General features: G+C 33.7%; 4 protein-coding genes across 4 annotated transcripts; 3 read left to right on the top strand and 1 right to left on the bottom strand.

Annotated features, from left to right (window-relative positions):
* The first annotated feature begins 40 nt into the window (after positions 1–40).
* LOC108688048 (transmembrane protein 18) lies at positions 41–5,652 on the top strand. The gene is made up of 5 exons (XM_018194131.1): positions 41–118; positions 3,784–3,901; positions 3,978–4,032; positions 4,128–4,221; positions 4,317–5,652. The coding sequence occupies exons 1-5, from the start codon at positions 41–43 to the stop codon at positions 4,545–4,547; spliced, it is 576 nt and encodes a 191-aa protein (XP_018049620.1). The 3' UTR covers positions 4,548–5,652.
* A 1,964-nt stretch (positions 5,653–7,616) lies between these two features.
* LOC108687983 (transcription termination factor 3, mitochondrial) lies at positions 7,617–8,907 on the top strand. Its single transcript, XM_018194032.1, has 2 exons — positions 7,617–8,562; positions 8,630–8,907. Exons 1-2 carry the CDS (start codon positions 7,689–7,691, stop codon positions 8,905–8,907), a joined length of 1,152 nt encoding a protein of 383 aa, XP_018049521.1. The 5' UTR covers positions 7,617–7,688.
* Positions 8,908–9,329: 422 nt separating this feature from the next.
* Positions 9,330–14,487, bottom strand: LOC108687982 (endoplasmic reticulum-Golgi intermediate compartment protein 3). Its single transcript, XM_018194031.1, has 8 exons — positions 14,160–14,487; positions 13,400–13,558; positions 13,214–13,330; positions 13,093–13,133; positions 12,945–13,012; positions 12,049–12,272; positions 11,838–11,966; positions 9,330–9,882 (listed from the first exon to the last, which is right to left on the bottom strand). Exons 1-8 carry the CDS (start codon positions 14,242–14,244, stop codon positions 9,545–9,547), a joined length of 1,161 nt encoding a protein of 386 aa, XP_018049520.1. The 5' UTR covers positions 14,245–14,487; the 3' UTR covers positions 9,330–9,544.
* LOC108687984 (reactive oxygen species modulator 1) lies at positions 11,058–11,824 on the top strand. Its single transcript, XM_018194033.1, has 3 exons — positions 11,058–11,132; positions 11,381–11,519; positions 11,596–11,824. Exons 2-3 carry the CDS (start codon positions 11,386–11,388, stop codon positions 11,702–11,704), a joined length of 243 nt encoding a protein of 80 aa, XP_018049522.1. The 5' UTR covers positions 11,058–11,132; positions 11,381–11,385; the 3' UTR covers positions 11,705–11,824.
* Positions 14,488–14,510: the final 23 nt, after the last annotated feature.

Consider the following 14,510-nt stretch of genomic DNA (forward strand, 5'->3'; position numbering starts at 1 on the left):
CATATTCATACGAGGACCTGCACATCACGACGGGCACGCGATGTCGAGGGACGAGCCGTTTCACAGCCTTTTCACAGCGACGGACAGTATCGACGGTATCTGGCCCTTCCTGCAAAGCGTGAGTTTCACCGTCTCTTTCCTTTCTCTCTTTCTCTCTCTCTCTCTCTCTCTCTCTCTCTCATTTTCTTCTTTATTCTGTCTCTCTTCTATACTCCTCCGTTTCGTTATTCCTTCGTTTTGTCGCGGCATCGTTGTTTCCAGTCCCGCGGTGACAGTTCCTCGCCAGTCTCGTCAAACTATTTTTCTTTCTCTTTTTTTTTCTCGAGCGGGCATCTGGATCTTGCGACAATGACATCAGCCGACCGCCTATTAAATCCAAATTTTTTGATCACGGCTGAAAAACTGGAGTCGCTGCTCCAAAAATCACCGACGCAGTATGATTACGTGGGTTCGTCGTTTCGTCGCGATAATTCTCGCATCGCTTTGACACTTGGTGTCAAAAATGTATATATATTGTACAAGACGCTCATCTTCTCGAGCCAGTTACACTCGTTCATATCATAATCGGGATTACGCTAGTGATACAGGGAGATACATCACGTCGGGATGCTACCAAAAGCTTTTTACAGTCCTTTTTTTTTATAGTCTTTAAACTTGTGCTTTTTCTATAGGATTTAAATTAATTACTAAATAAAAAAAAAATTAATTAAAGAGCTAATATATAATACGAGCCAGAGCTAGTTGTTTTGCTAGAATTATGTAATGGTTATCAACTTTAATTTTTTCAATAATTTTTTTTTCAATAGTTAGTGTTAGTTTTTCAATAGTTTTATCATTTTAGTTTTTATTTAGTAATTTTAATATAAAGTTTTTAAAAATAGTTTTATAGTTTTTTAATTTAATAGTCTTTATTTAATAGTTTAATTTTTCATTTATTTAATAATTTAATGTCTTAATTCAATGCTTTTAGCATTAAATAATTAGCTTTGGTCCGTACAGATTTTTAACATTTTTTTATTTGCAATACGTTTTTAATTTAATAATTAATTTAAATCTTTTAATTAATTTATTTTGATTTGTAATTTATTTAAGCTTTAAATTATCATCGTATTGTTAAAAATATATTATTCACGAAATTTGGAGGAAGAGGAAAAAGAAGAAAAGGTACGGAAGAAGAAAAGTGAGGAAAAGTTAGAGCAGACGTTGCATCTTGTGATTGAAAGATAAGAATAGAAGAATAGAGAAGCGCGAGGCAATTAAAAACGGACTTTCTACAATGTTTTTCGGCTTATAATCCAGAAGAGGAATCGCTGAACGCACCTCATAAAAAGAAAAAAAATATAAAATTACACAGCAACGAATATGAAAATTATACGATTCACTGAAGGTGAAAATGTATGCATGTTTATACGATTTAGAATAGAAATTTATATCTATCGCACAATTCATCACGAAAATGTGCTCCTTTTCGTTCTGAATTCTTATCATTTCCATTTTAAATTCACTATAAATGCGTTCTCATTATATGAACTTAAATTCATACAATTCCATTAATGCGTTTCTGTCAATATAGATTGACTTTAATCTTGATTAAACTGATTTAACTTACTTTTTATCTCTTTCTAATTCTAAGAATGAGAACTAGAGAGCAAAACAAAAAACGGCATAAAATAAAAATAGAAATCAAGCGTGGAAATAAATGCATATAAATAAAATAAAGAAAAGGATAAAAAATAAACCAAAATTAAAATTAATCTATATTATACATTGGTAGAAATGGGAGCATAAATCGTATGAACTTCGTGTTAATGCCCGTTTCTACCAACATAAATTAATTTTAATAAACTTGATTCAACTTGTGTACTTCATCTTTTCCTAATTCTAAGAATTCGAAAAATGTGAAGTACAAGTCTTTAGAATTAGAAAAAGATGAAGTATAAGTTGAATCGAGATTAAAGTTAATTTACATTGAATAAAATGAACATTGCTTTATCTTTTTCTATTTCCCCGAAAAGAAGAGTTAATTGAATCAAAATTAAAATTAAACTGTAGAAACGGGTATCAAGCAATATGTGTAGTAATATGTGTAGTAATATTTGCATATTATCTGTATATCAAAATATGACATCCTCACATTCCAGATTCCTGCAGACCGATGGCGTGTAATTCACATTCGCCGGCAACTTTCATTTTCGACGCGGTCGGCGGCGCCGGCCGTTTGAATTCGCGTTATATACATATACATTATTGACACATCGAGCTTTGAAGATCTATCCACGAGTCCTTTATCTTATCGTCGACGTCGCGTGCGCGACGAGACGCGAATTAGACGGGAAGCGTGAATAGAAATCAATCTGTTTCAGCCGATACCGCGACCTCCTTTTTCGTCCTGGACGAGGAGGTGGCGGCGAAAAATTGCCGATTATATCTTCATCTCTATTTTCGTCATGGACACGTTTCGTTCTCAAGGGCGTCCTGTTGCCGAGACTCGTGCAGTCCCTCACGAAAATGCTGCGTAATTCAGTCTCCAGAATCTCTCTGGATATTTTTAAACGGTTATCGCGTGTTGCGAATGTTGCTTTCGAATGTTTTTTTCAATCCTTTTTCTTCGTAAAATTATCTTGTGCGAGTAATAAAATCATTAAAACGATAAAGGGAGAGGGGGAGAATAAAAAACATGTATTGGGATAAGGTGCTACAATTTCGAACATGGTGCAATTCTAAGTGAATGAAATAATTTAAATCTAATTTTTGACAATATAATTGGATCAGTTTACAGAATAAATCTCAACTGGTTAAAAAAGGAGCATTAAAGCCTACACTGGGTCTTTCAATTAAAACATTTCGACCTTCTATTAGATCATCAACCTAATAGAAAATTTATAAATGACAATTAGAAAAATTGAAACTTATTGTACATATTGAAGATTATCTAATAGAAGGTTTCTAATAGAATCGAAACGTTTATGTTTGCAATATTTATGATTAAAGTAATTACTTAAAAAGAAAAATTTTATTATACTTAGAATCAGTGTAGGCTTTAATGCTCCTTTTTTAACCTGCAGTCTAATTCTTGGGTTTAATTTCTTCCTGTTTGGTGGTGCCTTTTGTACACTTCACAATGAAATGAGGATTGTCAAGCTTGAACTTCGAGATTAAATAAGATTGGTATTCATAATAGTTTTTATTTTAAAACTATCTTAATATCTTAAGATACTAATATAGCTCTCTAATTAGTTTATGATATCTTATGATATATCAAGATTATACTTAAAATAATTTTAAATAGAAGAATCGAGTGTGAATATCTCGGTCTAAATCTTATTTTGTTCAGAATTATATCATATTCAAAATTGGAATGGACCTTATCCGCTTCTTTCGCTTTTGCAGTTCTGCTAAACATAAAATGAAAGGATATTTTGGGAGATAAGATTATAGCACAGTTTTCCTATTTAAAGATTAGGTTTCGATTCAGTTTCATTTACTTCAAATTAAAACATTACGTTCAGCAGAAAAAGCAGTCTTGCAACTGTTGTAAGATTCTTCAACGGGATTGGTTCATATATTTAGGTCTGTTGAGGAATTATATATAAATAAATGCAAGAATTATAAATGCAAGAATCAATTATATCAAAGACTTTTGCTCAGTTATATTAAAAAACCTTGCAGTTATATTAAAGAGTTTTGCAACTGTATTAAAGAACTCTTTAATATAACAATAACAACTTGCTACTTTTATTAAGCGCTTTTATTAACGTATTTTATGTGGATATATTGTTGCAGATCGATTGGAGGGATCCATGGCTAGCTGCGCTATTGACTTTTCATATTGCCGTCACAATGACCGCGTTAATGACAAGGAACCACGCGAATTTTCAGATAATCCTGTTTCTCGTGCTCTGTAAGAGTCTATTGTAATTTATCGTGGATTTTGCCTAGTTACCACAATGTTATCACAAACTCTGTTTCTGTTTCAGTACTTCTGGTTTATTTCTCAGAAAGTATTAACGAGGTTGCAGCAACAAACTGGATGTACGTATTCTATCGCGACCGTGGCTTGTCAAAGCGGTTCTTTTCTCTTTCCTCCGGGTTTTTCCTTTTAATAATCTCCTTGATAACTTTCACAGGGTATTTTCTAGACAACAGTACTTCGACTCACAAGGCTGGTTTATATCCATCGTTTTCTCCGTGCCCATTTTAATGAATTGCATGATCATGGTGGTGAGTATATTAGCTAAATTAATTTCGAGATTCGATTTTGAACGAATATGCATTCTAAAAGTTCGACATGTGCATATAATGTTATGATCTTTCAGGCCAGTTGGCTTTATCAATCCAGTCAATTAATGACGAGCCTGAAGCGAGCTCAATTGCGGCAGCAAGCCATAAATCGCCAAACAAACGGTGAGGCGACGAACGAAAGAACGGTTGTCCGACCTCGCCAATCGGACGGTGAGGCGACAAATGTAAGAACAGCTGCCCGACCTCGCCAGTCGGACGGCGAGGCAACGAATGAGGTAACGGCTGCCCGATTGAAACACGAATGAAGATCCAAAGATCTAGTCATAACACGCGGCGGAACGAGAGTGCAAGACATATGTGCTATTTAATTTAAGGACAAGAGAGAATTATATTTACATCGACTTACAGCTAGATTTCACAGAGCGCTGTGTATTCTTAGCCATTGTCGACTTGGTAATCGTTCTGAACTCGACCGTGAAACGCCGATTAGCCAGTTTGATATTACACGCGAAAACTTGCGCAACAGAAAAGGGAGGGGAAATAAATAGAACAATACATCGGTACAATCGGAATGATAATGCACGAGTTGCCTAGTCAAACTCTCCGTTAGAATGTACCTCTCGACATCGTGCCGTATTACACAACGATTTTATGGAATTAACCATTTCATATGCGAAACGCAACTGGATTGATGACAGATAATCGGCCATGCTACGAACAATAACTACGCAGAAGGAGCATGGCAATGCGGCAAGCCACGTGCTTGTTCTTGTCTTATCATTTAAGGCCGACTTTGATCAAAAAATGTAGTCGTAGCTATCTTTCTTTAGCAACTGTAACCTTTAATTTTTCTTTTAACGTGCAGCGAAAATAGAAAAAAAAGTTAACGATTCTGCTTAATTGAGCTAAAAAAAAATTTAATATATTCATCATATCGCCGGAGGCAATTAATCGGAGCTTGGTCAAGGTCGCCCATAAAGAACATTCCACTAGTTTATTCACATTGTTTTGATATTCAGACACTGATCGTGAAAATCAAAGTGTTCTTAATATGTGTAATTAACGTACTTATTATAAAATAGCGCAAGCACGTTACTTTCACTGTAATAGCTCCGCTGTAAAGAGACATAATGTATTAATTAAGGACTTAGATAACACAATAACATCTGTGTGAGTGTGTGTGTGTATGCGCGAGGGAATTTTGCGTGAGTTTTGCAAGTGCAGGTAAGCCTTCCACGACTACGAGTCGTGCTTCACGATTTTGACGAAGGAACATAGGATATCCCAGGATGTGGTGTGTTGTATTGTTTTCAATTGTATATTGTATATTGATGTAAATCAAAGCGCATTACTTTGCCGCCTTTATATTTAATATAACGCGTTTAATCGTTTTAAGATAATAAAAGAGTATTTGTTCATACAAGTCTCGCGTTTTGCTCTTCTTCACATTTTTCATTTGCCCTCCTTTCATAACGCTGACTCGGCAAATTGCAAATCTTATTAAATGTACTTGAGCGTGTACGGATTCGTTTTTATATGTTTTCCTACGTAAGTATCATTACAGATGACTCATGCAATGCGATACAATTTGTTATCACTATACGAAGTACTATTGGCACGCTTAAGATAATAAATCTGAGACAATCATCATGGTAATAACTTTCAGTTATAATTACGTTTTATAGATATTCTGATTATTTTTTAAACCCACTTTACGATTTGAGGATCGAAGTCTGATGTGTTCTAACTTTTTATACAGAATATTTTAATGTACAAGATATATGTACTATTTTAACATATATTTTATATATTATTTAAATATATGCGTAATGCAATATATATCAAAATTACACACGTTTAATAGACTATATATATATTATTTTATTTTACTTATGGATAAAAAAGTTAATTAATTCTTAAACATAAATTTGTAATAAATTAGTTTATTTTTAAAGAACTAGTTTTACTTAAACTAGTTTTATTTTTAAAGATCCAATAGTTGCTTGTGTTTTTTGACCTTTCTAATTATTAATTTTTTAGCAATTTCGAGCTAAATATTTTACATATTTTAATTTTATTTAAGTATTCTAACTTCGATTCTTTTTCGCGCTTATGCCGCATATAAATAAAATAATCTTTTGAATTTTGACATTCTGAATTATAAATGTAAAATGGATTTAATATTTTATTAATAATATGCTATTTTAATAATAATATGCTATTTTAATAATGCTATTTTATTAATAATATTACTATCTAGACTTATACATATTTCAAAATCATCTTCTTCGAGGAAAATTTTACGATATAATATAGTATCGACATAATCAAGAGACACTGATAATGTCTCGGTACTAAGCCATGCGCAGTATAGTATACATTACATGTATATATTATATACAGGGTATTTGATAAGCAATGATAAAACTCATATAGGGGTAGAGCGGACTAAACTGAGTCAAAAAGTCCTCCATTTTGCAATCTCGCAACAGTTAAGATATTAATTATTAAAAATGATCGAATATTGAAAATTACATAATATTCAATAATTTTTTACTCAAGTTTTACTATCAACTTTACAGAAAAACAGCAAGAGACAAAAATAGATTTAGAACGGAATAAACTGAGTCGAAAAGTCCTCTATTATTTTACAATTTTCGCAATAGTTAATAAGATATTAAATATTAAAAATCGCCGAATTAATTTTTATTAATTTTTTACTCAAGTATTATCAACTTTATAGAAAAATAGCAAGAGACAAATGTTTATTTTCTTCTCATAGAGCTCTAAGAATTTTTTCAAAATTTTTTTGTCAATTTTTTTTTGTTAATTTTTTTACTGCATTTTCTTATTGGAAACTATTTTTATCAACATGAGAAAATGCAGTACTAAAAAATTCTGAAAAATTCTCAAAATTCTGAAAAGAAAATAAACATTTATCACTTGCTGTTTTTCTGTAAAGTTGATAGTACTTGAGTAAAAAATTAATAAAAACCAATATTCAGCGATTTTTATAGTATTTAATATCTTGTTAACTTTGCGAAAATTGTAAAATAGTAGAGGATTTTTTGACTTAGTTTATTCTATCTCTATGTGAGAGTTTTATCGTTACTTATCAACACCCTGTGTATCAAGTAAAATTTTTTTGGTAAGAACGTTTTGTAATGCAATCCTAAATAACATTGAATGCGTGAGAAACCAAAATTGTATTATCCATCGAAAAAATTCGCAATTGCGGCTATGTAGTTCACTCCTTAAATACTAGGGGAGCTTGGATTTAAAAGATGGCTGCACTCAGTTTCTTTTTTATAACAGAATGTATCTGTTGAATGATAAATTATAAGAATGTTTTTCTTTAACAAAAGTGTGTGATATTCAATAATTCGACGGTATTTAATTTAAATTACTTGACGCTGATGCGATAACAGAACTGACAGGTATCGAACATGTTTCAACGTTGTTGCTCACTCGTGTTGACAGCACGACCGGTCGCGGTAGATTTAATTAGATTTGTCTCAAGAAGCGGTGGGTCGAGACAATGTGTGTCGAGGAAGCTCGAAAGAGATGTCGAGAGAGCCTCCTCTAAATCGAGTGTCTTGTCAGAATCACCAAAAACCGATGAAAATTATGCGCTAGAACTGCGACTTAACCTGAACAATAATGCAAACATAGCTCGCGAGGACTATCTAGATGATAGTGACATAAAATTGCCGCATCCTCTGGATATTTGCACCGAAGACCTGTCAGACATTGGTCCGCCTCTTACTCCGACCTTCAGTTTCGCTAAATATGCGAACAAGTCCTGCACAATCCGGAAGCTGGTAGATCTTGGAGTCAGTTTGTACAAGTTTGAAACAAAAGAAGGGATGGTAGAATATATCCTGAACCTGGACTTCGATCGAGACGTGAAACCATATATAAGATTCCTGCATGACTGTGGAGTACCTATGGATTACTTAGGTACATTCATTACAAAAAATCCAAACATCTTCAAGGAAGACATGGACGATCTGCACACAAGAATAAGATACTTGAGAGCGCATAATTTCAATGTGTTGATGATAAAGACGATAATCTGCAAGAATCCCAACTGGCTCTCGTTCAGTACAAAGGATATAGATGGCAGGCTCGGTTACTTCCAGAGCAATTTTAAGCTATATGGCAATGAAGTCAGAAACCTAACAGTCAAGGGACCCAAAGTAGTAACATTTAGGATGATACATCTAATGGAAAACACATTCAGTATAAGGGAGGAAATGGGTTTCGATCAGATGCAAGTGAAGAAATTGCTTCTCACCTTGCCTAGACTATGGAGCAAGAGTAAGTGTATGCAGCAATATAATTTTAAAATTCGTGAATAAATTTATCTCTTAAATTATGCTTTCAGATCGTGACAGATTGCTAAGTACGTTTGATTATGCTCACAACGAAATGCAGTTGCAACATGATTTTATTGTACGGATGCCACATATTTTACTTTGTCGAAAAACTAGACTCCAACAAAGGCATTTGTTTCTGGTGGAAATGAAAAAGGCACAGTATAATCCTTCTAAACCAATGTATGTTTCACCATTGGCCTTAGTAAGCGGTACAGACATTGAGTTCTGTAGAGATATCGCAAAGACATCTGTTGATATTTATAATGCATTTCTCAAAACATTTTAATTATAATATAAATGTAAATAAATGTTAATAGATACTTTTTCAAATTATTTCTAAAAATTATTTCTGATATTCCTATTTCCATGAGAATTCAATAGATTTTTATATTTTACTGATTTTTATGTACATCACATATAAATAGGTTTTTACATCGTTAAAACTAAAAAATTATCGCCTTTAAATAAAAAGCAAGTAAAGCATTTATCATATTAATAAGTTATATATAATTTCTTTTTTACATCATATAAAAAGATATTTCGTAAAGTATTCTCAATTGTACTTATAACGCTAAGTATTTAATAATATATTTAAGATACTTTTAATATAAACGAGATGAGAATAGTCACACTGAATAAAAACAGTACAATGAAAATGCATCATTGTCCAGAAAATTCGATTTTCAATAGAAAATCGAGTGTGTTTAATAATACTTCTTTTTAACTAATCCTAGTTAATCTGATTATCCATCTAAGGCCGTTTTGTCACATCAACGATTATTACTAATTCCAATCCATTTTCAGCGACTCACTTATTTAAAGACAATATATTCCGAAATTATTTGAACACTATTATATCGATGAAAGAAGAACAAAGAATCGGAATAGGATAATCGATGCTGTTGCATCCAGATTCAAAGTGTTTAATTGTACTTCCCTAACTCTATCTTCCTTTGTATCGCACGTACCGAATGATAGAGCAGCGAATCGATCAGACCGGCCACAGTGAACACACCACCAATGATTGCGCAAGTGTTCGTAGCAAAATGCCCGAATGAGTTCGCCTTCTCCGTGTACTTTACCATGAGCGGACTCAATTCGTAGTTGAAGAATATACCCGGCATTCCAGATTCGCCAGTGAGCAGGGATACCTTTTTCGAGTGTCGCGTTACGGAAAACTGATTTGTGAGAAGCGTCGAGCCATCCGCGCGAACATACGTCGTTGGGACAATCTTGATGTAATGATAAAACATCATAGCGGCTGAAAACAGAACAATAATGTCATATATTGACAGAAAAAAATCAGACGGATCTTCTCAATATGCGATTATAATGTGTGTGTGTGTGTGTGTGTGTGTGTGTGTGTGTGTGTGTGTGTGTGTGTGTGTGTGTGTGTGTATGTGTGTGTTGTGTTGTGTGTGGGCGGGCGGGCGCGCGCGCGCGAGGGAGAGAATTATGAAAAGGGATTTGAGAGAACTTGTTTGTAGATTTAAATCCCCAATTTTGAAAAAAGAAGTAATTTAAAAAGTTCCTTAACTATTTACTAAAAACTGAAAGAATTCTGAATTATATATCATTTTTTAAAGGGATTTTAATATCTTATATTCTATAAATAATACATTTCTTAATTTTTCTCTGAAAAAATTCTACATTTCGCTAAATTAGTACTCCAAAATTCTAAACATATTAATATGTTCATGTCTTCCTTTTTCTATTTTTATTTAAAAAAAGGAAGTATATGTGAATGTAAACACTTCAAGACAATGCTCAGAAATTATAAATCTTAGCATTCATAGTTAGTTCTTAACAGTCATTATTGAGATCCGATAACCTCGATCTGATGCAACTCACTGATTCGCGTAAAAAGAGCCCATTCTACATTAGACGCAAATTTGTTGTGACAGCCAATCTGAAGCTAGTATTTCGAAATTAACGCGAGTTTAAAGGATGCACAGCAGTGTCTCGCGCTATGCTTAGCGCCGAGACACTACCTGTGTCTCTAGATATTTAAGGCCATTTTAAATACAGTCTCAAAATCGTCAATCATATTTTAAAATCATTTTAAGTAATTCTTAAGACATTTTTTAAGATGCTAATACAGTTCTGACTAGTTCTTGACATCTTAAGACAGTCTTAAGACAGTCTTAAATATAAGAATCAAATATGAATATCAACCAAAGTCACTTATTAATATTAAGACGGCTTTAAAATAAGAATAAATATCAATTTAAGTTTTTCCAAAAAACAAATTTTATATACGTGTTTCATTGATATGTAATTGAAATTTGCCGCCACGGATGACGGAATGGAAACAGCAGACGGCGCAACTGTCTTTTCGATCACGTTGCAAAACCATCATGGCCGTCTTCTCGATATTGTAATTCTGCAATGCATTGAGAAATTCCGGCAATTGCACAAAAATTACGATCAAACATAAAATTGAAAAGTAAGAATAATATCACTCTCGATCGACCGCGCACGCCACAAGATTACGTAACAGACACTTTAACAGTAAGTGTGTGCACAATAAACCTTGTATGTATCAATATAAACTCCACAAAAATATTTAATTCTATTCAAAATTTGAAGAATTTTTCTATTTATCATAAATGAAAAACTCGCAAAGCTGTTCAAGAAAAGTGTTCAGTTTATTAAATTTTCTCTTTATTTTGAAGTTATTGTTACTTAAGATCAAAAGCTATAAAAAAAGATAGTTTATGGAAAGTGAAACAAATAGTGGCACTACAACTGTTTTGTAGGCTGTATGATGCCAGTAGTACCTGGAGGGGCCTACCAACAAGGACCAACTTGTTTCGATAGAATGAAATTAGGTTTCACAATTGGATTTTGCGTAGGAATGGCCTCTGGTGCGCTCTTTGGAGGATTTTCTGCTCTTAGGTATTTAAAATGCATGAAGAAAATACTGGTACATACGCATTAGAAAATTTGAATATAATTATGAAACTTTTTTCAGATATGGACTAAGGGGAAGAGAATTGTTAAACAGCGTTGGCAAGGTAATGCTTCAAGGTGGCGGCACATTTGGTACATTCATGGCTATCGGAACAGGGATACGATGTTAATACACGAGTCAACGTGAATGGAGCTATGTTATTGAGTATCTCGCAGCCTATATTTTTCGTTGCACTGTTTGTATTGTAAGCGCGAGTTATTAAGTCTTTAATAAAAATAGAATTAAGGATTTCAAGGACATACCATCCATGTCGACCACTGTCATGCCATCCATAGGATTTGTTTTCCCTGGGATGTTAAGCCCAAAACTTAAATGTCTAATCTTGTGCGTCATATTGAAATGGGATGAAGTGTAAGGCTGAACGTCGTGCACTGTGGCATCAAAGAACGAGCTTATAAGAGCATGATACTAGAAATATTGTTTTAAAAAAAAACTTGAATTTTATTAGCTCACCATGAACGTGATTGACCGAAAAGCTGGCGCCTGGCGCGATGTGAAAACTACCACCGACTCTATTCACTTCCATATAACCATAGATCTGACAGCCTTGCGTGAAGGCATGCTTGAGTTTATCCATGGATTTGTCATTTTGACACTGTTTAACCTCAGCCGGATCCGGCGGAGCCCACTTTTTTCGTCTATAAGCCTCCCATACATCCTCGCAGGTATTGCAACATCTGTGAACAAATGAAATTTTATAAAATGTAGGTTTGATAGATTTCATCTTCTTAATAGAAAAAGAAAAAATATTATTTAAACTTTTAGAGTGAATTTCACTCTTTAAAGTGAGATTTTCAAAGAATTTAGAGAGTAAACTGGAAGAAGTTCAACTAAAAAGAACAACTAATGTAATCTACAATGTACTGTTTGCTTGTTTCTTATTTTTTATTATTTTTTACCTCTTCCTTTTTTTCTCTTTGCGACTTTTATCGATAATCATTTTTTTTTATCTCTTCCAACTTTATCAATTTCTTTTCTGGGCATCTATCATGAAACAAAATCGAAATGGATTCCGATCGGAATCCATTTCGACTTTGTTCTATGATAGGTGCGTAAAGTAGCGATCATGTAACTTTTTCGCTAGAACAGAAACGTGAAAAGTGAAAATTTTTATGTATGTATGTTCGTATATATGTCCTATGGAAAGTTTCATGATTGCTATCCTGATTATAAAATAGAAGAAACAGGATAAGAAGTAAAGAGATAAAAATGGATAAAAAAAATAGGGAACAGAAAGCAAAGAGCATTGTAGATTAATCTTATGAATAAACTCTACTGCAAATAGAATACTAATAGAATTATACTTCAGTGTATTATACTTTCACTTCCTAATAAAAATGGGATCTTACTTCATAGTGTCTGTGGCTGCTCCATAGCAATCTCCACAGAGTTCTGTAGTAGAACCGATCTCCACTGCCTGTAAAAATTCTATCTAATAACAACTAATTTCCAAATGGAAATTTCAGTTAGAAGATACCTATAGAAATCTTGCATTACCTTTTCTGTAGTTTTACTCATGGCCTTTGCATCTGTAATATCTATAATAAAACATTTTTTTATATGGCATTGTATATATTTTAGCTGGTATTGTATATATTGTAAAGAATATTATGCTTACTTGTCCTTTGTGGATCTTCTATAGGGTTACCGTTCAGGTCTAACCGTCTCTTAAAAATATTGTGCTCTATGTGCAAATGCTGTTCACCCGTTGTATCCATAGCATCTAACGATAAAACTGCAAAACACTGAAATGACTGAGACTGATATCATTCTTCGCCTATGTACCGGTGCAATTTATACTTACGATCACAAGATATAGCGGGAACTATTATATCCAAGTTGATTCTCAATTTAGAACCTCTGGATGTGTCTACAAATAATTCCTCGTTCATAGTTGGTGTAAGATAATAGTTTACCTCTGACAAAAATAGTATGCCCATGATGATTGTACTAATGATTGTAACTGAAAAGGCATTATTTCATCATTTGCATTGGTGTAACATGAGATCAATTCTTAGGTTCTTAAGCTTGTTCTTTTTAAATGAATTTTTGCATTAGTTCATCTTCTTCTTCTTCTTTTCTCCTAAAGAGAAAAGGAAGAAAGATGAACTGCAAAAGTTAAAAAACAGTCAGCTAAAAAAATACAGGCATCTTATCAAGCATAATATATGTCAAATTGCGCTTTATTTACTATCAGCCAAGTGTAAACAAATAATTTTATTAACAACATCAAGAAACATGTAGAGAAACAAAATAAACATTTATATGAATATTACAGGACACGAATTAAAATGTTGGATGATCCGGATAAAATATTTTAATGGAATATATTGTAATTCATAAAAAGATTTCAGTCAAGTATTTTAGTGAGTCAACAGAGAGCAGAAAAATTCTAGGAGGTTAATCGCTCGTATCATTTCGCCTCACACCAAGCAACACTATTTAGTGCAGAACGTAAACGACACATTCGATCTTCGTGGCGGTTCTCCAGATTTCATTTTCGCCGGCGACGGATGATTATCGTCGTCGTTGTTCGATATCGCAACAGAATACACTGTGTTTACCGATAGCACCGCTGAAAGTCCTCACGAGGATATCTGCCTCCTCGCGCACCTTCGGGTGCACGTCCAGTTGCCGTAACATCTGCATCTTCCCGACGACGGCGAGGGGATAGTACGCGGCGATCGCTTACAGCGGCCCGAGGGTTTTCTCGCAGGACACGTACGTGTCATGAGTTTATGACAAGCCACTCTGCCACCTTGAAACGTGGCAGATAATACGCTGCCATTGGCCGATCAGCCGGTAGGCCGGTAGGCCCCGTTTGATCCGTTTTCGTACACATCTGCTGCACTTACAAAAAAGACAGATATGTATCCGCGCATTAGAAGAAGAGAGAAGAACGAGGAATTTCACAT

The sequence above is a fragment of the Atta colombica genome, unplaced genomic scaffold, assembly GCF_001594045.1.
Source record: "Atta colombica isolate Treedump-2 unplaced genomic scaffold, Acol1.0 scaffold224, whole genome shotgun sequence".
Taxonomy (NCBI): domain Eukaryota; kingdom Metazoa; phylum Arthropoda; class Insecta; order Hymenoptera; family Formicidae; genus Atta; species Atta colombica.